The sequence below is a fragment of the Ranitomeya imitator genome, chromosome 3, assembly GCF_032444005.1.
Source record: "Ranitomeya imitator isolate aRanImi1 chromosome 3, aRanImi1.pri, whole genome shotgun sequence".
Taxonomy (NCBI): Eukaryota; Metazoa; Chordata; class Amphibia; order Anura; family Dendrobatidae; genus Ranitomeya; species Ranitomeya imitator.
In genome coordinates, this window is record NC_091284.1 from 329,403,889 (window position 1) to 329,426,509 (window position 22,621).

Here is a 22,621-nt window from a genome sequence, read left to right on the forward strand (position 1 = left end):
CATATCCTTGGGGGCTTTTTCCCAATTGCTGACTGTCGGGTCATCAAAGGGATACCTACGCTTCTGTGCTGGTGGCAAGAAACCTTTTTTCTCCATTTTTTTCCACTCCCTGTTGATAAGTTGCTGTATTTTTTCATTCAAAGGGAAAACTCTACGTTTCTTTTGTTCTGGTCCACTGAACATCATGTCTTCCTTGGATAGTTGAGGCCTGGGTTCTGTTTTACCCATTGTTCCTCTGACTGCTTTTACTAATTTATCTATCCTTTCCAGGGGTAAGCAAAAACGGGCAGCGTCTTCATCCGAAGAGGAGGATGATGCAGCTGAATCGCCGGAGATTTCATCCTTGTCTTCGTCCACAGACGAATCGAATATCCACTGGGCTTTTTGCCTAGAGCTTCCTGCATGAGATAGGTCTTTAATGGACTGTTTAATCTCCATCCTGACCATTTCTTTCAGGCTGGTCGCAATAGAAGAGGATTCTTCCGCTACCTGAGGGGGCAAGTAATGCAGTCTAGTCTATATAGATCTATGCCGTTATCCCCTCCCCCTTTCCAAGACCTCACCGTCTGCTGGCACATAGTTTTTAGGGCATGAGTCAGGTAAGGGAACCCCACAGATGGCACATTCTCTATGTTTCGCTTACTGACGCTCTTCTTCCCCTATAACAAAACATACGAGGGGAGACCAGTCACTGGTGAACTTTCTCGAAGATCACTTACCAGTGGTTGCCCAAAATCAGAGAGATACCGGAGTACGAGGGGGATCATTTCTGGCTGATGCTCCAGACCCCTGTCTGGAGGAGCTTTTGCGGCCAGATCCATTGCTCCTTCTATTGTGTTCCATATCCTTGGGCTTCTCTGATACTTCTTCCAGCAGCAGAGGCTGCTGACCCTGCTCAGATTCCATCCTTAACTGGAGGCCAGAAGCAAGGAACACACACATGGAGTGCCATTATATAGCCCCTCTTCCGGTCAGCAGATCTGCTCAGCGCTCCCTCCGGTATATTATCAACCCCCACCATTGCAAGAGACCGCCCCAGGGCTTGGGGGTGAGCGGCGTGTCATTCTCCAGTGGGCGCCGCCATCTTGGAGTTACTGCGCATACGTAGAACCCCCGCGACCCGGAAGTAACCGCCGGTTCCGCCTACCGACATCACCCCGGCCCGCAGCACTTTCCTGTCAGCGCTGCGAGCAACGTGGGACGCCGATGGAGCCAGCTACACCCCCGGGTGGCGCCACCATGATGCTGCCGCCCCAACAGAGCCCCGAACGGCACCCGCATGAGGGAGGGGGACCGGAAATACTTAGCCCGCGCTGGCCCTGGAGACAGGACACCCCTGGTGACCGCTCCCTGCTGAATATGCCACCGCCATGCAGCCCTACCAGGACCACCGTGAGCACTTCAGGAACTCTGCACCGGCCGAGGTAGGAGACCCCCGCCCCCCCGCTACCTGAACCGGCCAGCCGGCCTGGGATTCCTAAGGTCTTTCTGTAGTCCCTTTAGGAACAGGAAACCAACTGATATGTGGGAGAGGTGCCGCCCTTTTGTATCTGCAGGTTTCCTGTTCCTAATGGGCGGATCCCCTCTCTTGTGGTGCCGTCATGGGAGTCTGAATAAAAAAAATTTTTTTTTTCTACACAAAAATGATTTTTTTAGCCCCCAAATGTTTATTTTCCCAAGGGTAAAAGGAGAAATTGGACCCCAAAAGTTGTTGTGCAATTTGTCCTGAGTACGCTGATACCCCATATGTGGGGGTAAACCCCTTTTTGGGCACACGACAACACAGAACTGGCTGCAATTGAGATTGGACGCCATGTCGCATTTAGAGAGCCCCTGATGTGCCTAAACAGTGGAAACCCCCCAATTTTAACTCTAACCGTAACCCGAACACAGCCCTAACCACACCCCTAACCCAAACACGCTCCAGCCCTAATCTCAACCCTAACTACACCCCTAACCCCAACACACCCCTAACCATAACCCTAACCACACCTCTAACCCTGACACACTCCTAACCCTAATCCCAACCCTAATCCCAACTGTAAATGTAATCCAAACCCTAACCCCATCTCTAGCTCCAAACTTAACCCTAGCTTTAGCCCCAACCCTAACTTTAGCTCTAACCCTAAGGCTTCTTTTACACATACCGGGTTTTATTGTTGGCCTTTTTGCGAGCTGTATCGTCGCAATTTTCACAGTCTGCCGCAATAACGGACCACAAAAAACTTGTGGATTGCCATTTTTCGGGTTTCCAATACTATGGAAATAGTATTGGGGAAAAAAAAAAGGCGTTCCGCAAAACCAGAAGTCACGGTGCACCGCAAAACCAGAAGTCACGGTGCACCGCAAAAACAAACTTCCGTTGTTTTTGCGGCCCCATTGATTTAATGGGGGCCGTGTCCGTAAGCCAGGAAAAAGATCGAGCAGGCCGTAAATATGGCCCTCGCGGCGCACCGTGAAATTGTGGCCTGTTTTTGCGGCCCCATAGAAATCTATTGGGGCCGCAAAAACGGGCTGCAAAACAATGGTATGTGTAAGGGTGCATGTCCACGGTCCGGATTGTCGGCGCTTTGGACGGAGCGGAAATCCCGCTCCGCCGAAAGTGCCACCCCCTTCTGTATGCGCGGTGATTCCGGATCTATTCACTGCACACATGCGGAATTGCCGCAACCTATATATAGGACCCTGTTATTTACCTTGCGGCGACGGAGCATCACCGCAAGGTAAACAGACATGCTGCGTTCTAAAAAGACGCGTCACATGTCCGTAAACGAAGGGCCGCTGGATGCATGTTTGCATGCATAGTGGAGACGGGATTTCATAAAATCCCCTCCACTATGCTGTAACATCTGGACGCTGAGGGTTGAACGCTGCGGTTGTACACAGCATCCAATCCGCAGCTAATTCGGATGTAATTCGGACCGTGGACACATACCCTAAAAGATGCCTTACCCCAATGGGAAATTAGAAACAAATACATTTTTTTTTATTATTATTTTTCCATAAGGGGGTTTGATTTACTATTAAAGCGGGTTTTTAAGTTTTGGCAGCTTTCTATTGCAAAAAGTAGTTTTTGCATCACCACATTTTGAGAGCTATAATTTTTCCATATTTTGGCCCACAGAGTCATGTGAGGTCTTGTTTTTTCAGGGACGAGTTGACGTTTTTATTGGTACCATTTTCGGGCACATGACATTTTGTTATTACGATTTTTGGGAGGCAGAATGAAAAAAAAAAACAAATAGCAATTCATGAATTTTTGGGTGGGGCGTTTATACCGTTCCACGTTTGGTAAAATTGATAATGCAGTTTTATTCTTCCAGTCAGTACAATTACAGCGATACTCATTTATATCATTTTTTATGTTTTGGCGCTTTTATACAATAAAAACTATTTTATATAAAAAATAATTATTTTTGCATCGATTTATTCTGAGGGCTACAACTTTTATTTTTTTTGCTGATGACACTGTATAGCGGCTTGTTTTTTGCAAAACAAGATGATGTTTTCAGCGGTACCATTTTTATTTATATCATTCTTTTTGATTGCGTGTTATTCCAGTTTTTGTTCAGCGGTATGATGATAAAGGATTGTTTTTTACCTCTTATTTCTTTTTACGGTGTTCATTGAAGGGGTTAACTAGTGGGACCGTTTTATAGGTCGAGTCGTTACGGACGCGGCGATACTAAATATATGCACTTTTATTGTTTTGTTTATTTACATAAAGAAATGTATTTATTGGAACAATATGGGTTTTTTTTCTTTATTTACGATTTTAAAAAAAATATATTTTTACACATGTTAAAGGGGTTGTCCACTACTTTCAATTAACCCCCCCAATGTATCCCCCCAGGGGCCCCTACTGAATTTTCTAAATACCTTCTGTTGCGGTTATCGCCTGTGAGCGGCGCTATGTCGGCGGCTGAGTCCGGGTCACGTGACCCCCAGGCTGCAGCAGCCGCTAATTTCCGCCTACGTCACGTCAATTTCCAGACTCTGGAAATTGGCGTGACATCATGAACAGACGTGACCCAGCCTCCAGACAGCGGTCACTCATCAAAAGTGAGGCTGTTGTCACACTAGCAGTATTTGGTCAGTATTTTACATCAGTATTTGTAAGCCAAAACCAGGAGTGGAACAAATAGAGGAAAAGTGTAATAGAAACATATGCACCACTTCTGCATTATCACCCACTCCTGGTTTTGGCTGAGAAATACTGATGTAAAATACTGACCAAATACTGCTAGTGTGACGGCAGCCTGACTGGGCTGTGGGCGGGGCTGGGGTCTGCAGGTGGGCTGGCCTGTTTGCTGGCCGACGGGGCTGGGGTCTGCTGGCCGTGATCATGTGCTGGGACTTGCGGCCTGTGCGGCGGCGGCGGGGGTCTGTGCGGTGAATCTGCCGGCGGTGGATCTGCTGGCGGTGGGGGTTCTGCGCAGTGGGTCTGCGGAAGGTGCTGAGTGTGCGGGGGTCTGCTTCGGATGGGGGTGTGTGTTTCTGTCTCATTGGTGTATGTGTCTCTGTGTGCAGGCATCGTCCAATGGGACTACAAGTCCCATCGGGCTATGCCTGCTACAGTGACAGTGAGTGACACATTAGCCAATGATGGGACAGTAGCACATACAGTACATACTGTACATACAACATACATTACACATACAGTACATACAACATACACCACGCGACATGCACCCCGCGACATGCAACATACAACATGCCACATACATAACATACATACAGTACATACATACAGTACATTAAACAGAGTACCGCGTCACCTTGATCCCCGAAGCCAGTGTCACCTGTAAAAAATATTAAAATAATAAACAAACAATATACTCCCTGATCCGCAGATATCCAATTAAAACGAGTGTCCCACGACGATCTCCCGTGGAGAGCAGCAGCATCAGCTGATACGACCGCTCTCCAGGGGCTCCAGGAATACAATGACGGAAGATATCCTTCCACAATGTATTCCTCAGCCCCTGTGAGAAATAGTCCCTACTCTCACTTGTGGCACTGCTGTGTGTGAAAATTCTCACAAAGCTTTGCCATAAAGTGAGAGTGTCTGAACTAAGGTAACATGAGTGAAAGGAGACAATGGCTCCTGCAGTGCATCAGTGTGTCACTGGAGGTCCTATAGAGCGGTGACATCACCCGATGTCACCGTTCTATAGGGGAGATCGTCGTGGGACACTCGTTATTAATTGGACTACGGTGGATAGGTAGTATACGGTTGGTTTATTATTTAAATTTTTTTTGCAGGCGATCAAGTATGGTAAGTATGGTGAAATTAAGAATAATAAAATACTTTTTTCTGGCTGGGTCTATTTTTTTTTAACCCTTTCACTACTATAGGATTAAGAATGGATAGGCGTCTTATTGACGCCTTTCCATTATTAACCGGGCTTAATGTTACCTTACAATAGCAAGGTGACATTAACCCCTTATTACCCCATATCCCACCGCTACTCGGGAGTGGGAAGAGAGGGGCTAAGTGCCGGAATTGGTGCATCTAACAGTTGCAACATTTCTGGGGTGGCTGCGGGCTGGTATTTGTAGCCAGCGGGGCCAATATCCGTGGCCACTCTCTAGGTTATGAATATCAGCCCGCAGCTGTCTGCATAGCCTTTCTGGCTATGAAATATAGGGGGACCCCACGTCATTTTTTTGGGGGTCCCCCTAGTTTAATAGCCAGTAAAGGCCTCGCAGACAGCTGCGGGCTGATATTCATAGCCTAGAGAGGAGCCATGAGTATTAACCCTTTCCCAGGCTACAAATATTGGCTCCCGGCCGTCGGCTTTCCCACTCTGGCGCAGAAAATTGCGCGGGAGCCCACGCCATTTTTTTTTTTTACCTGAAACATATTGTTCATTAACCCTTTTCTGCCAGCTGACGGAATAGTACGTCAGCTGGCAGTATCCCTCGCTTTGAGGTGGGCTCCGGCGGTGAGCCCAATTCAAAGCCGCAACATGTCAGCTGCGTTCAATTAAAAAAAAAAAAAGTTTACATGATCGCTAAACGGCGTAGCGAAAAAAAAATCAAAAGCCAAAATTATGTTTTTTTTGGTTGCCGAGACATTGCATTAAAATGCAATATCGGGCGATCAAAAAAATGTATGTGCGTAAAAATATGACTTCTATACATTTGTAAACCTGTCATTTTCCCCCTATTTTCATACCCCTTCCCTTCCTCCCCCTCCTGGTTTACCCTACCCAGTTAAAAATTGTTAAAATTCTAATAAAAATTATTGAAAAAAAAAATGTATCTGCACAAAAGTGGTATCCACTCAAAAAATAAGCCCTGACCCAACCCCAGATCACGAAAAATGGAGACGCTACGGATATCGGAAAATGGCGCAATTATTTATTTTTTAGCAAAGTTTGGAATTTTTTTTTCACCACTTAGATAAAAAATAACCTAGACATATTTGGTATCTATGAACTCGTAATGACCTGGAGAATCATAATGGCAGGTCAGTTTTAAGCTCTGTGCACACGTTGCAGATTTGGGTGCAGAATTTTCTGCACAAAATCTGCATCTCCTGACAGAAAACGCAGCTGCGTTTTTAATGCATTTTTGCACGTTTTTTTGCACGGTTTTGATGCGTTTTTTATGTAGTTTTTGCGCGATTTTGATTCAGGTTTTGGTGCGTTTTTGATGCAGTTTTTGGTAGTTTTTGGTGCGTTTTTGATGCCATCTTTGATGCAGTTTTTGCGCGGTTTTGAGTCAGGTTTTGGTGCAGTTTTGATGAATTTTTTAATTCATTTTTTATGCTTTTTTTGCACGATTCTGATTCAGGTTTTGGTGAAATTTTGATGCGTTTTTGATTCAGGTTTTGTTGCGCTTTTTGCACGGTTTTGATGCAGTTTTTGTGCGATTTTGATTCAGGTTTGGGTGCCGTTTTGATGCGTTTTTGGTGCGGTTTTTGCGTGGTTTTGATGCAGTTTTTCGTGCGGTTTTTGCGTGATTTTGATTCAGGTTTTGGTGCGTTTTTTATTCAGTTTTTGGTGCGGTTTCGATGCATTTTTTTATTCGTTTTTATGCAGTTTTTGCACGGTTTTTATGCATTATTTAATGCATTTTGAAAGCTAAATAAAGTATTATTGAACAAAAAAAAAGATTTGTGATGTCATTATTGTCCAACCTCCTCTTTTACATTTGTCCAACCCACACTCCATTACACACACAGATAGATGATACATGAGATGGATAGATAGATCTACGTATAGATAGATCTATAGATGCATACATCTCTCTATTCATATACAGTCATGGCCAAAAGTATTCACACCCCTGCAATTCTGTCAGATAATACTCAGTTTCTTCCTGAAAATGATTGCAAACACAAATTATTTGGTATTATTATCTTCATTTAATTTGTCTTAAATGAAAAAGAACACAAAAAGAATTGTCCTAAAGCCAAATTGGATATAATTCCACACCAAACATAAAAAAGGGGGTGGACAAAAGTATTGACACTGTTCAAAAAAGCACGTGATGCTTCTCTAGTTTGTGTAATTAACAGCACCTGTAACTTACCCGTGGCACCTAACAGGTGTTGGCAATAACTAAATCACACTTGCAGCCAGTTGACATGGATTAAAGTTGACTCAACCTCTGTCCTGTGTCCTTGTGTGTACCACATTGAGCATGGAGAAAAGAAAGAAGATCAAAGAACTGTCTGAGGACTTGAGAAACCAAATTGTGAGGAAGCATGAGCAATCTAAGGCTACAAGTCCATCTCCAAAGACCTGAATGTTCCTGTGTCTACCGTGCGCAGTGTCATCAAGAAGTTTAAAGCCCATAGCACTGTGGCTAACCTCCCTAGATGTGGACGGAAAAGAAAAATTGACAAGAGATTTCAACGCAAGATTGTGTGGATGTTGGATAAAGAACCCCGACTAACATCCAATACAAGTTCAAGCTGCCCTGCAGTCCGAAGGTACAACAGTGTCAACCCGTATTATCCGTCGGCATCTGAATGAAAAAGGACTGTATGGTTGGAGACCCAGGAAGACCCCACTTCTTACCCCGAGACATAAAAAAGCCAGGCTGGAGTTTGCCAAAACTTACCTGAAAAAACCTAAAACGTTTTGGAAGAATGTGGAGAGATCTAAAAATGGCAGTTTGGAGAAGGCACCCTTCAAATATCAGGGACCTGGAGCAGTTTGCCAAAGAAGAATGGTCTAAAATTCCAGCAGAGCATTGTAAGAAACTCATTGATGGTTACCGGAAGCGGTTGGTCGCAGTTATTTTGGCTAAAGGTTGTGCAACCAAGTATTAGGCTGAGGGTGCCAATACTTTTGTCTGGCCCATTTTTGGAGTTTTGTGTGAAATGATCAATGTTTTGCTTTTTGCTTCATTCTCTTTTGTGTTTTGTCATTTAAGACAAATTAAATGAAGATAATTTTACCAAATAATTTGTGTTTGCAATCATTTTCAGAAAGAAAATGAGTATTATCTGACAGAATTGCAGGGGTGTGAATACTTTTGGCCATGACTGTACCTATCTACAGATATATCTGGATAGATATATCTATTGATAGATGTATGGATAGTGTAGAATGCTTGTCCACTGTCCGGATTACATCCGGATTAGCTGCAGATTGGATGCTGCGTACTTGTAATCCCATCGGATGATGCCTGCACACACACACACACCCCCCCAAAGACCCCCCGCACAGACCAGCACACACTCTGACAGTCCCGCACACCCCCGAACACATCCGGACAGCCTGCACACACATACACAGTCACCGCCCACACACTTCCCTCCTCACGAGCTGCAGCGTTTCTCGGACCCACATCCACAGCAAAACTGCAGATCTTTTTTACATCTGTGGTTTTGCTGCGGATGTGCCCGACTCCATGCAAGTCTATGGGTGCAGAAACGCTGCAGTTCCGCAAAAAAGAAGTGACATGCTACGGAAAAAAAAAGCTGCATTTCGGTGCGGCTTTTTCCGCAGCATGTGCACAACAAGTCTGCGGCTCCCATAGACTTACATTGGTTGTGCACTACACTGCGGATTTGATGCAATTCCGTGCAGCAAAAAACGCTGCGGATCTGCAATCAAATCCGCAACGTGTGCACACAGCCTTAGCATTTAGTGAACGTAGCAAAAAAGTCAAGCAAAAAAAACAAGTGTGGGATTGCACTTTTTTTGCAATTTCATCGCACTTTGAATTTTTTTCACATTTTCTGTTACACGACATGGTAAAACCAATGGTGTCGTTCAAAAGTAGAACTTGTCCCGCAAAAGATAAGCCCCCACATGGCCATATTGACGGAAAAATTATGGCTCTGGAAAGAAGGGGAGCGATAAACGAAAAAAGCTCCAGAGGTGAAGGGGTTTCGAAACATGGATATGGACATATCTATGGAAATAGATATATAGATATGTCTCTGTATGTAGCTATCCATCCCGTATCTATCTATCCATCTATCTATCTATCTATTATCTATCTGTGTGTAATGGAGTGTGGGTTGGACAAATGTACAAGAGGAGGTTGGACAAGAAATTACATCACAAATCTTTTTGAAGAGAGAGTAGGGAGGGGTTTGGGTGTGTTTTGGAGTGGGTGTGCCAGGTTTGGGCTTAGAGGCCAGTGCAATGCATCATGGAACTTGTAATATTAGAGCACAATAAGTCACGAGAAAGGAAGTTGTCGATTAACCCCATGAGAGCTGGATCCAGCACTGAAGATGTGCTGCTACAGCATGATAAAAGGTAATTTTGCTAAAATAAACACAGTGGATGTTTTCAGTGGCACATAAAAGCAAGATTTATGGACAAAAACAAAAAAACTTATAGGCTATGTTCACACTTTGCGTTGTCCTTCTGCGGGTTCTCCCGCAGCGGATTTGATAAATCTGCAGGGCAAAACAACTGCGGTTCTCCCTGCAGATTTATCGCGGTTTGTCCGGCGTTTTCCGCTGCGGGTTTCCGCCTATACTATTGATGCTGCATATGCAGCAATATGCAGTTTCAATAGTAATGTTAAAAATAATAAAAATTGGTTATACTCACCCTCTGACGTCCCGATCTCCTCGACGCTGCACCCGGCGGTCCGGTTCCAAAGATGCTGTGCGAGAAGGACCCTTCGTGACGTCACGGTCATGTGACCGCGACGTCACCGCAGGTCCTGGTCGCACAGCAACTCTGACCGGACGGCCGCGTGCAGCGCTGAAGACTTCAGAGGGTGAGTATAACATGATTTTTTATTTTTTAACCCCAAATATGGTTCCCAGGGCCTGGAGGAGAGTCTCCTCTCCTCCACCCCGGGTAGGAACCGCACATTATCCGCTTACTTCCCGCAACGTGGGCACAGCCCCATGCGGGAAGTAAGCGGTTCAATGTATTCCTATGGGTGCAGAATCGCAGCGATTCTGCACAAAGAAGTGACATGCTGCGGGTTGTAAACCGCTGCGTTCCCGCGCGGTTTTTCCCGCAGCATGTGCACAGCGGTTTGCGGTTTCCATAGGGTTTACATGTTACTGTAAACGCTATGGAAACTGCTGCGGACCCGCAGCATCAAAATCGCGGCGGTTCCGCGGTAAAAACCGCAAAGTGTGAATATAGCCATAATAGTGGACAACTTCTTTAATTATTTTTTTTTACTTTGTTACATTGACCCAGGGTACTAAATACGTGCACTTTTATTGTTTTGCTTATTTACATAAAGAAATGTATTTATTGGAACAATATGGATTTTTTTCTTTATTTAGGATTTAAAAAAATATATATTTTTACACGTTAATTTTTTATTTTGTTACATTGTCCCAGGGGGGACATCACTATATAGTGTCAGATCGCAGATCTGAAACTTTGCAGAGCACTGTGTCAGACCAGCGATGTGACAGGCAGTGCAGGAGGCTTCTCAGCGCCTGCAGGGAGGAGACTCTCGGAACAACGCGATCACATCGCATTGTTCTAAGGGTCTCAGGGAAGCACGCAGAGAGCCCCCTCCCTGCACGATGCTTCCCTATGCCTCCGGAACGCTGTGATATTGTTTGATTGCAGTGTTTCGGTGGTTACAGTTCCGGGAGCGGTACGTGACTGCTCCTGGCAAAAAGTACCGGGTGTTAGCTGTGATAATCAGCTGACACCCGGCAGGCGCTCCCACCGTGAGCGCGGCTGATCGCGTTGGACGTACTATCCCGTCCATGGGAATTAAGTCCCAGGTCACATGGACGGAATAGTACATCCGATGGCAGAAAGGGGTTAAGAACATGGGAGCTGAGCTGCAGTTCTTGGCAGTGGCCATTAGACTGTGATGGAAGTCCAAACATTGTCCATAACTGGCCGTCGCAGGCTGATTATAGCCAATGGGTGGGGGTACGACATATGGCACCATCACCACATCTGAAATTCATGACTTATCCAATTGATAGGTCATCAATATCAGTAGCCCAGACCACCACTTTACTAAACCTTCTAGAGAAACAGAGCCCAATTCCCTAAAGCAGGGGGGGTGCACAATGTCTCCTGTTCCTAGAGTCACATCATCAGACGAAACTAATCTCCAAATTAAAGGGAACCTGTCACCAGGTTTGGCTGATACGAGTTACGGCCACCACCTTTCAGGGCTGATAGCATTCTATAATGCTGTATATCTGCCCCCAACCTGACATGTAAGAGAAGAAAACTAACTTTTATTATACTCACCTGCGGGGCTGTCCAGTCCGATGGGTGTCAATGTTCTTGGTCCGGTGCCTCCCATCTCCCTGTGATGCCGTCCTCCTGCTTGCTTCATGCAGATGACATGCCCCTGCATCATCCACACAGGCTCCCAGGAATTGCGCTCCTGAGCAGGCGTACTTTCCTGCCCTGTTGAGGGTAGAACAAAGTCCTGCAGTGTGCAGGCGCGAGGCCTCTCTGACCTTCCCTGGCGCCTGTGCACTGCAGTACTTTGTTCTGCCCTCAAGAAGGCAGATAAGCACAAACCACAACAAGAGGAAAAAACCTCCACTATTCTAGAGAAAACACCACCAAAAAAACAGGCAAAGGTGCTTACCTGTCTAGTCCTCAAGTCAAATGCACTATCATGGTGCAGTGGGCCCAAGTAAAGATGCCAGCTTACGTATTGTGGCCATAATATTAACTAATACTTTACATATTTTGATATGCTCTTGTGCACTTTTTTACTTGTACTTTTTGAGGTGCAGTTGGACCCTGATGGCTTTATAAGTTGTGGCCTCTGTTCACACAGGACGCATTAGTTAGTACTGGGCAGCCCGCCACATGGCGTTACTAACAGGCTAGGATCCAGTTGCTGTGCATACTCTATATGAACACTGCTGCAGATGATTTATTTGCACTGGTGTGCCAAGCAGCAATTCCCTGATTGTAGGCTGGCTGTCTTATTTGGTATTATCACACCTGTTTAGTTGCCATGATAGTGCATTTAACTTGAGGCCAAGACAGGTAAGCACTAGTGATGAGCGAGTGTACTCGTTGCTCGGGTGGTCTCCAAGTATTTATGACTGCTCGGAGATAAAGTTTTCATCACCTCAGCAGCATGATTTACAGCTATTAGCCAGTTTGATTAACCCCTTCATGGCCCTGCAATTCTGACCAGTGTCCCTTTATGAGGTAATAACTCAGGAACGCTTCAACGGATACTAGCGGTTCTGAGACTGTTTTTTCGTGACATATTGGGCTTCATGTTAGTGGTAAATTTAGGTTGATAATTCTTGTGTTTATTTGTGAAAAAAATGGAAATTTGGCAAAAATTTAGAAAATTTAGCAATTTTCAAATTTTGAATTTTTATTCTGTTAAACGAGAGAGATATGTGACACAAATAGTTAATAAATAACATTACCCACATGTCTACTTTACATCAGCGCAATTTTGGAAACAAAATTTTTTTTTGCTAGGAAGTTATAAGGGTTAAAATTTGACCAGCGATTTCTCATTTTTACAACGAAATTTACAAAACCATTTTTTTAGAGACCACCTCACATTTGAAGTCAGTTTGAGGGGTCTATATGGTTGAAAATACCCAAAAGTGACACCATTCTACAAACTGCACCCCTCAAGGTGCACAAAACCACATTCCAGAAGTTTATTAACCCTTCAGGTGCTTCACAGCAGCAGAAGCAACATGGAAGGAAAAAATGAACATTTAACTTTTTAGTCACAAAAATGATCTTTAGCAACAATTTTTTTATTTTCCCAAGGGTAAAAACAGAAACTGGACCCCAAAAGTTATTGTACAATTTGTCATGAGTACGCCGATACCCCATATGTGGGGGGGGGGGGGTAACCATTGTTTAAGCGCACGACAGGGCGCGGAGGGCAATGAAAAATTGGCTCCAATCTTTAGCGGACACCATGTCACGTTTGGAGAGCCCCTGTGGGCCTAAACATTGGAGCTCCCCCACATGTGACCCCATTCTGGAAACTAGACCTCCCATGGAACTAATCTAGATGTGCGGTGACCACATTAAACCCTCAAGTGCTTCACAGAAGTTTATAACGCAGAGTCAGGAAAATAAAAAATCATATTTCTTTCCTCAAAAATTATTTTTTAGCCTGCAATTTTTTATTTTCTTAAGAGTAACAGGAGACATTGGACCCCAATAGTTGTTGCCCAGTTTGTCCTGAGTACGCTGGTACCCCATATGTGGGGGTAAACCACTGTTTGGGCGCACGTTGGGGCTCGGAAGGGAGGGAGCACCATTTGACTTTTTGAACGCAAGATTGGCTGGAATCAATGGTGGCGCCATGTTGCATTTGGAGACCCCTGATGTGCCTAAATAGTGGAAACCCCTCAATTCTAACCCCAACACACCCCTAACCCTAATCCCAACTGTAGCCATAACCCTAATCACAACCCTAACCCCAACACTCCCCAAACCACAACCCTAACCCCAACACACCCGTAACCCCAATCCCAGCCCTAACCCTAATCCCAACCCCAAGCCTAATCTTAACCCTAATTCCAACCCTAAGGCTATGTGACCACGTTGCAGATTCGTGTGAGATTTTTCCGCACGATTTTTGAAAAATCCGCAGGTAAAAGGCACTGCGTTTTACCTGCGGATTTACAGCAGATTTCCAGTGTTTTTTGTGCGGATTTCACCTGCAGATTCCTATTGAGGAACAGGTGTAAAACGCTGCGGAGTCCACACAAAGAATTGACATGCTGCGGAAAATACAACACAGCGTTTTCGCATGGTATTTTCCGCACCATGGGCACACCTGATTTGGTTTTCCATAGGTTTACATGGTACTGTAAGCCTGATGTAAAACTGCTACGAATCCGCAGCGGCCAATCCGCTGCAGATCCGCAGCCAAATCCACACCATGTGTACATAGCCTAATTCTAACCCTAACCCTATTTCTAACCCTAACCCTAGTTCTAACCCTAACCCTAGTGGAAAAAAAATAATATATATTTTCTTTATTTTATTATTGTCCCTACCTATGGGGGTGATAAAGGGGGGGGGGGGGGGGGGGAGTTCCTTTACTATTTTTTTATTTTGATCACTGTGATAGGTTTTATCTGAGCACGGGGGAGCGGACAGGAGGACGGGGGAGCAGACAGGACGATGGAGGGGAGCGGAGCACAGGACAGAGGACTTGGGAGGAGATCGGTGGCGGTGGGGGCGGCAGATCAGGGTTTCCAGCCATGGCCGATGATATTGCAGCATCGGTCATGGCTGGATTGTAATATTTCACCAGTTTTCATAGGTGAAATATTACAAATCGCTGATTGGCAGTTTCACTTTCAACAGCCAATCAGATCGATCGTAGCCACGGGGGGTGAAGCCAACCCACCTGGGCTGAAGTACCACTCCCCCTGTCTGTGCAGATCGGGTGAAATTGGAGTTAACCCTTTCACCCGATCTGCAGGGACGCGATCCCTCCATGAAGCCACATAGGCGTCACAGGTCGGATTGGCACCGACTTTCATGACGCCTACGTGGCGTCACAGGTCGGGAAGGGGTTAAATGTGGGGATTACCTAGCAACCAGGCAACCCCCACATGTACTCAGCCTGGCTAATAGCTGTAAATCATTCAGCTGAGACGATGAAAACTTAATCTCCGAGCAGTCATAAATACTCGGGAGACCACCCGAGCAACGAGTACACTCGCTCATCACTAGTAAGCACCTTTATCCGTTTTTTTTGTGGTGTTTTCTCTAGGGCAGGGAAGCATGCCCGAGCAGGAGCGCAGATGCCGGGGAGCATTTGTGTATGATGCAGGGACGCATCATCCACACGAAGCAAGCAGGAGGACGGCATCACAAGAAGATGGGAGGCACCGGACCAAGAAGAGCGACACCCATCGGACCGGACCGCCCCACAGGCGAGTATAATAAGTTATTTTTCTTCTTATAGGTCGGATCGGGGGCTTATATACAGCATTATAGAATGCCATCAGACGTGAAAGGGGGTGGTCACATCTTATATTGGCCAAACCTGGTGACAGGTTCCCTTTAAAGATGAGATTCTGTAATTTTCATGGTATATCAAAAGTTCATGACAAATGTCTGAAAGTTGGTAGTCCTGGAAGAGGAACCCGCACCGGTCAGACAAAATTGGAGTCCCCTTATGTACTATTCCACAGTTCAGAAAGGAACAGACTATCCATGCATGCTGTCACGATCACTGAGGCAGACCTGCAGCTAGTCAATGTATTGCAGTCCGTGATCAGACATCTGCATGAGCCTTTATTCAGACAGTTTTATTTCATGTACAAGAACAATGAGTTTCTTTAGCGATTTTCAGCAGTTTAATTGATTAGAAACAACATTTTTCTCCACCTCCTGTCAGTCAGTGAAAAAAAACCGCACACAGATCAGGCCGCACTCGTATGTGTCGGTACTTTATCACTGACGAGTTTGATCCAACACACATCAATATCAGACAGGTCTCTGCACATTGGCATGGTCAGCAAACATCTCATGGTCTTGTGAACAGCCCATAGACTGTCAGACAGTTGTGCTAGGTGTGAGAATAAGCCAATAGCGCTCGTGCGGGAATAATAATAATAATTTTATTTATATTGCGCCAACATATTCCGCAGCGCTTTACAAATTATAGAGGGGACTTATACAGACAATAGACATTACAGCATAACAGAAATCACAGTTCAAAATAGATACCAAGAGGAGGGAGGGCCCTGCTGCTCTCAAGCTTACAATCTATAGGAAAAAGGGGAGACACAAGAGGTGGATGGTAACAATTGCTTTAGTTATTCGGACCGGCCATAGTGTAAGGCTCGGGTGTTCATGTAAAGCTGCATGAACCAGTTATCAGCCTAAATATGTAACAGTACAGACACAGAGGGCTAATACTGCATAAAGTGTATGAGAACATGATGCGAGGAACCTGATTATTGTTTAAGTTTTTTGTTTGTTTTTTTTTTTTTTTTTTAATTGGCCACACAGGGATAGTTAAGTTAATGCACTGAGGCGGTAGGCCAGTCTGAACAAATGCGTTTTTAGGGCACGCTTAAAACTGTGGGGATTAATCGTATTAACCTGGGTAGTGCATTCCAAAGAATTGGCGCAGCACGTGTAAAGTCTTGGAGACGGGAGTGGGAGGTTCTGATTATTGAGGATGCTAACCTGAGGTCATTAGCGGAGCGGAGGGCACTGGTAGGGTGGTAGACTGAGACCAGGGAGGAGATGTAGGGTGGTGCTGAGCCATGGAGTGCTTTGTGGATGAGGGTAGTAGTTTTGTACTGGATTCTGGAGTGGATGGGTAACCAGTGTAATGACTGGCACAAGGTAGAAGCATCGGTGTAATGGTTGGTGAGGAATATGATCCTGGCTGCAGCATTCAGGACAGATTGGAGTGGGGAAAGTTTGGTAAGAGGGAGGCCGATTAGTAGAGAGTTACAATAGTCCAGACGAGAATTAATAAGGGAAACAGTAAGAGTTTTTGCAGAGTTGAAAGTAAGAAAAGGGCGAATTCTAGAAATGTTTTTGAGATGCAGATAAGAAGAGCGAGCCAGTGATCGGATGTGGGGGGTGAATGAAAGCTCGGAATCAAGGATGACCCCAAGGCAGCGGGCATGTTGCTTGGGAGTAATGGTGGAACCACACACAGAGATGGCAATGTCAGGCAAAGGTAGGTTAGTAGAGGGAGAGAACACGAGGAGTTCAGTTTTTGACAGGTTCAGTTTTAGATAGAGGGAGGACATGATGTTAGAGACAGCGGTAAGACAATCACTGGTGTTTACTAAAAAGGCAGGTGTGATATCAGGAGAAGAAGTGTATAATTGGGTGTCATCAGCATAGAGATGGTACTGGAAACCAAATCTACTGATTGTATTCTGCCCCTATTGGACAAACAAAGAAGAGGAGGGGGCCTAGGACTGATCCTTGAGGAACCCCAACAGTAAGGAGAAGGTGAGAGGAGGAGGAACCAGCAAAACATACAGTGAAGGAGCGGTCAGAGAGATAGGAGGAGAACCAGGAGAGAACGGTGTCCTTGAGGCCGATGGAGCGGAGCATAGTGAGGAGGAGCTGATGATCCACAGTATCGAATGCTGCAGAGAGATCCAAGAGAATTAGCATGGAGTAGTGACCATTAGATTTAGCTGTTAGTAGGTCATTAGAGACTTTAGTGAGGGCAGTTTCAGTAGAGTGTAAAGAGCGGAAGCCAGATTGAAGAGGGTCGAGAAGAGAGTTATCTGAGAGATAGCGGGTAAGACGGGAGTGGACCAGGCGTTCGAGGAGTTTAGAGATGAAGGGAAGATTAGAGACAGGTCTATAGTTAGTGGCACAGTTTTGATCGAGGGATGGTTTTTTAATTAATAGATGTATGATGGCATGCTTAAATGAAGAGGGAAAAATACCGGAAGTGAGAGAAAGGTTGAATAAGTGATGGAATGGGGTCACTGGTGCAAGTGGTCGGGTGAGAAGATGCAAGGAGCTTGGAAACTTCTTCTTCTGTAACTGGTTCAAAGTCAGAGAGTGAACTAGATGCAATGGGGGAGGGAAGACAGTGCATGGTATGAAGGGATTGGGAGGTTATTTCCTGTCAAATGTGGTCAATTTTTCTTTGAAGTAATTGGCCAGATCGTCAGCGCGGCGATCCGTGTTTGGGGCCTGCTCTCTTGGGTTGAGTAGGGACTGGAAAGTGTCAAAGAGACGTTTAGGGTTATTGGACAGTGAGGTGATGAGGGTGTTGAAATAGGTTTTTTTGGAGAGGTGAAGGGCAGAGTTGTATGTTTTTAGCATGAACTTAATGTTGGTGGAATGTCTGGCCACCAACACAGTGCTGAGGCTGCAGAAGGCAAGCGGGGCAATAGCTTTATCAATAGCTTTATCAATCAAAACCCATTGTAAAAGTAATTTAGCCGCGATGACATGCATGTAAGTCCCAACAAGTGCCCCACAGATGTACATCTCCTTTAACCCCTTTCTGACCTTGGACGGGATAGTACGTCCAAGGTCAGATCCCCTGCTTTGATGCAGGGCTCCGCGGTGAGCCCGCACCAAAGCCGGGACATGTCAGCTGTTTTGAACAGCTGACATGTGCCCGTAATAGGCGCGGGCAGAATCGCGATCTGCCCGCACCTATTAACTAGTTAAATGCCGCTGTCAAACGCAGACAGCGGCATTTAACTACCGTTTCCGGCCGGGCGGCCGGAAATGACGTCATCGCCGACCCCCGTCACATGATCGGGGGTCGGCGATGCGTCTCCATTGTAACCATAGAGGTCCTTGAGACCTCTATGGTTACTGATCGCCGGTGGCTGTGAGCACCACCCTGTGGTCGGCGCTCACAGCACACCTGCATTTCTGCTACATAGCAGCGATCAGCAGATCGCTGCTATGTAGCAGAGGCGATCGAGTTGTGCCTGCTTCTAGCCTCCCATGGAGGCTATTGAAGCATGGCAAAAGTAAAAAAAAAAAAGTTGAAAAAAATGTTAAAAAAATAAAAAAAATATAAAAGTTTAAATCACCCCCCTTTCGCCCCAATCAAACTAAATCAATAAAAAAAAATATCAAATCTACACATATTTGGTATCGCCGCGCTCAGAATCGCCCGATCAATTAAAAAAAAGCATTAACCTGATCGCTAAACAGCGTAGCGGGAAAAAAATTCGAAACACGAGAATTACGTTTTTTTGGTCGCCGCGACATTGCATTAAAATGCAATAACGGGCGATCAAAAGAACGTATCTGCACCGAAATGCTATCATTAAAAACGTCATCTCGGCACACAAAAAAGAAGCCCTCAACCGACCCCAGATCACGAAAAATGGAGACGCTACGAGTATCAGAAAATGGCGCATTTTTTTTTTTTTTTTTAGCAAAGTTTGGAATTTTTTTTCACCACTTAGATAAAAAATAACCTAGTCATGTTAGGTGTCTATGAACTCGTACTGACCTGGAGAATCATAATGTCAGGTCAGTTTTAGCATTTAGTGAACCTAGCAAAAAAGCCAAACAAAAAACAAGTGTGGGACTGCACTTTTTTTGCAATTTCACCGCACTTGGAATTTTTTTCCCGTTTTCTAGTACACGACATGCTAAAACCAATGATGTCGTTCAAAAGTACAACTCGTCCCGCAAAAAATAAGCCCTCACATGGCCAAATTGACGGAAAAATAAAAAAGTTATGGCTCTGGGAAGGAGGGGAGTGAAAAACGAACACGGAAAAACGAAAAATCCCCCGGTCATGAAGGGGTTAAGGAAGAGCTGGCAGAGTTCTCATTTTGTAAATGGGTGGTGTGAGGTCTCCTCCTCACAGGGTATAGGGCACATTAGCGGATTTACGTGTCCTTCGGAAATCTAGGAGACTTTTAGTTCTCACGCGCAGTTTTTATTTAACCTACCTTGCAACAGATACTCCATCATGTTAATGGTTCCTCCTGATACAGGCATGGTGGTCACTGGGGGAGCCTCCATTACTGCAGCTAGCGAGGAGACATAAATGACAGGTCAGTGAGACTTCTTATTCCTTGCCCCCCTCACCACACAGCACACTAGTCCCGGCCATGACTCTGCAGGGTGAATAATGCCCTCGGGTCACAGTACACGCACCTTACCGACAACACGAAGCAGAAGCCTTCAGAACTACAATACCCACAATGCAACGGACTGGGCGATCGCTGACGGCCGTCGTCTCGGCGCGCAGAGCGTAGCATCATCACTAGGCGCAGGCCACCGCCTACCGCACCACGTGACCAACCTCATCGCGGCGCCGCCCAATCACGTGATGCACGACATTTTATAAAGTTCTGTAACGAGCGCGCGTAAATCAAATGGCCGCTGTAGTGTTCAGGCGTGTGACGTAGGGGATTGGCATTGAGAGGCTCGGGGTTCAGAATGTCCTAGAGGGGCTGTGGCACTTATCTGCGTAGGTGCATTCACCCAGGAACACCACAGTTCTGGAGCTTTGTGCTATGTGTAGCCGTAGTGATACTGGTAGAGCGGACAGCAGACATGTACTCCAGTATCCCTTTGTCTTTTTAGGACACGTACAGGTCGTTTTGGCATAAAGGTTATGTGCGTTATTTAGCACAGGTTTTACTTTTATGCTATAAAAAGTACCATCTCCATTTTGTATAGTAGTGGTAATGTAGGGTGGTGTTAGCTGAGGGTACTCATCTCTTACGCCCCACCACGTTACATGAAAGCAGGGGGTCCTTGCTGGGTGTGTGGACTTGTGTTATGGGGGCGCTACTCCTTTGCAGACCGCATGTTACTGATGACTTTAGTTGTCTATGGACAGATGAGGGGGACCAGCTCAGTGCTACAGTCCATGTAGAAAGAGTCTTACTAAACCCGCAGCTCCACATCAGTTGCCAGAACGGCCGGTACTGATCATCTCTGTCCCTGACTCTCTGGATTTCCTGCCCAGGGCACTCTCTTCGTCTGACATATGTCCTGTCTTGTCCTGTTACCTCTTGAAATTATAAACTTGGCTGTACTGTATGCTATGCATCCTCGATCCATCTCCAATTGATCACTCCTCTCCTACTTTCTGCTAGGCTAAAGAAGCACAGGAGAGTGAGGGGCCGTGCAGCCAAGAGGGTGCTGCAGCTCCTGGACAGAGACAACATTGAAGGAAGAACAGATTGTAGTGAGCGTGGAGGAGAGCGAAGCAAAGGAGAGTGACACCTTGGGAGGACAACTGCGATTGGGCTACCTCCCTGCAGAACGCGGACACCGGTAGCCGGAAGACCAAGGTTGTCGGACTCCACGAGGCACAGCTGGACTACACGTCACCCGCCCGCCCTGACACCTGGAGACACAGTGGCACATAGAGCCCGGGTCATGATAGAGACCCTGTAAAAAGGCTCGCATCACCTGTCATACAGGTTAGTGTCCTACTCCTTTGTGGAGGACAGAGGGAACAGTGAGGACCTTGACAGAAGCCACAGGCAGCAAGGGACTACACCACAGCGCTCGTAGGAAGGCTTCTATCTCCACCCGGTAGAGGTGGACCCGGAACTTGCTTCCAAGCCGGCCGGACCCTGCCTGTACACGTGATCTGGTGCCCTATACTGTGACTTTCTGATGTCATCAGTAAACCAGGTAAAGAGACTGCAAACCTGTGTCCTCCGTTTCTTACTGCACCATTCACAATCTCCATCTACACATCGGGAGCCCTGGGGACCCAGCTTCACCTATGGGAAGCCATACCATCTCAGCTGCCATAACACCACCCCAGAGGACCCCCTTTAAGCAGCGTCGGTCACTTCTGACCGAGAACCACGGGTGGTGTCACGAACACAAACTTTATTCACAAAACCCCCTTAAAGACTTTTACATGGGCACCCAAGGCCACGGACATGGTCGCCGCCGCTGTGACACATCCCCTAAGTACCGGACCCAGTACCGAGAACCCAACTGCCCTGGCGGGCATTCCACAGTCACTTAAGGAAAACATTCATCCTGGATTAGATTCACTCCTTCACTGAGTGTAGGACCCTACAGCGGCTGTAGAGTCATTTAATCCAGTAGGTGAATGTGCAACGAGCGCAACAAAACTGGGGGAAAAAGCACATTTCGGCCATTCGTGGCCATTAGTGTGGGGGAGTCCCGGACTTTTTGGACCATAGAGCCGCAGGGCTTGGTCCTTGTGAAACTTCAGAACTGTTCCACACATGAGTGCAACAGGCACAACACAGACCTTTACAGCTCCTGATTCCGTTTTTTTTCTTCTCTCTATTGATCCTTCCTCTTTATGGCCCAGGTTGTCACGATTCTGTTGTCAGGTGTCCGGGACCAGAGGCTCCTTCCCTGTCCGTAATGCTAGGGGGCGCCCTGCTCCCCGGATTACTTCTGATGATGAAGATGCTGGGGCCACATACCTTGCCTTAGCTCTTGAATCCGCCCTGAGTCTGTGCCTTTCCCCCATCTAGGAAAAAGGGCAGGAGTAGTATGCCATAGTACACCAACCAGACTAACAAGGTAATACGAATAGGGGTAACAAAAAATACTAAACATATAAATATACTCACACATATAACAGATGGATGCATCGGGGAATGGAGGATAGGGTTAAGCCAAAGTAGAAGAATGAATTATCTCACACTGAGAACCTAGCAACAGTCACAGATAAATCCACCAAACGCCTTTCTCCAACAATAACCACCAATATTGCTCAAACTACATTTACCCAAGAGCAACAATTAAGCCCT

The 22,621-nt window shown here is 46.0% G+C and overlaps 1 protein-coding gene across 4 annotated transcripts in view; it reads right to left on the reverse strand.

Moving 5' to 3' along the window:
* Nucleotides 1–20,135, reverse strand: part of MED18 (mediator complex subunit 18) — a 59,391-nt gene extending 39,256 nt beyond the window's left edge. For 2 of the 4 annotated variants that reach the window (XM_069756717.1, XM_069756713.1), the window contains exons 1-2: nucleotides 20,016–20,135; nucleotides 19,808–19,888 (exon numbers count right to left, since the gene is read on the reverse strand). In XM_069756717.1, coding sequence (XP_069612818.1) covers nucleotides 19,808–19,880 — 73 coding nt within the window. In that variant the 5' untranslated portion in view covers nucleotides 19,881–19,888; nucleotides 20,016–20,135. Of the gene's footprint in view, nucleotides 1–19,807; nucleotides 19,979–20,015 lie in introns of those variants that run through there. The other 2 variants (XM_069756716.1, XM_069756714.1) reach the window with 2 other exon arrangements.
* Between the last annotated feature and the right edge of the window lie 2,486 nt (nucleotides 20,136–22,621).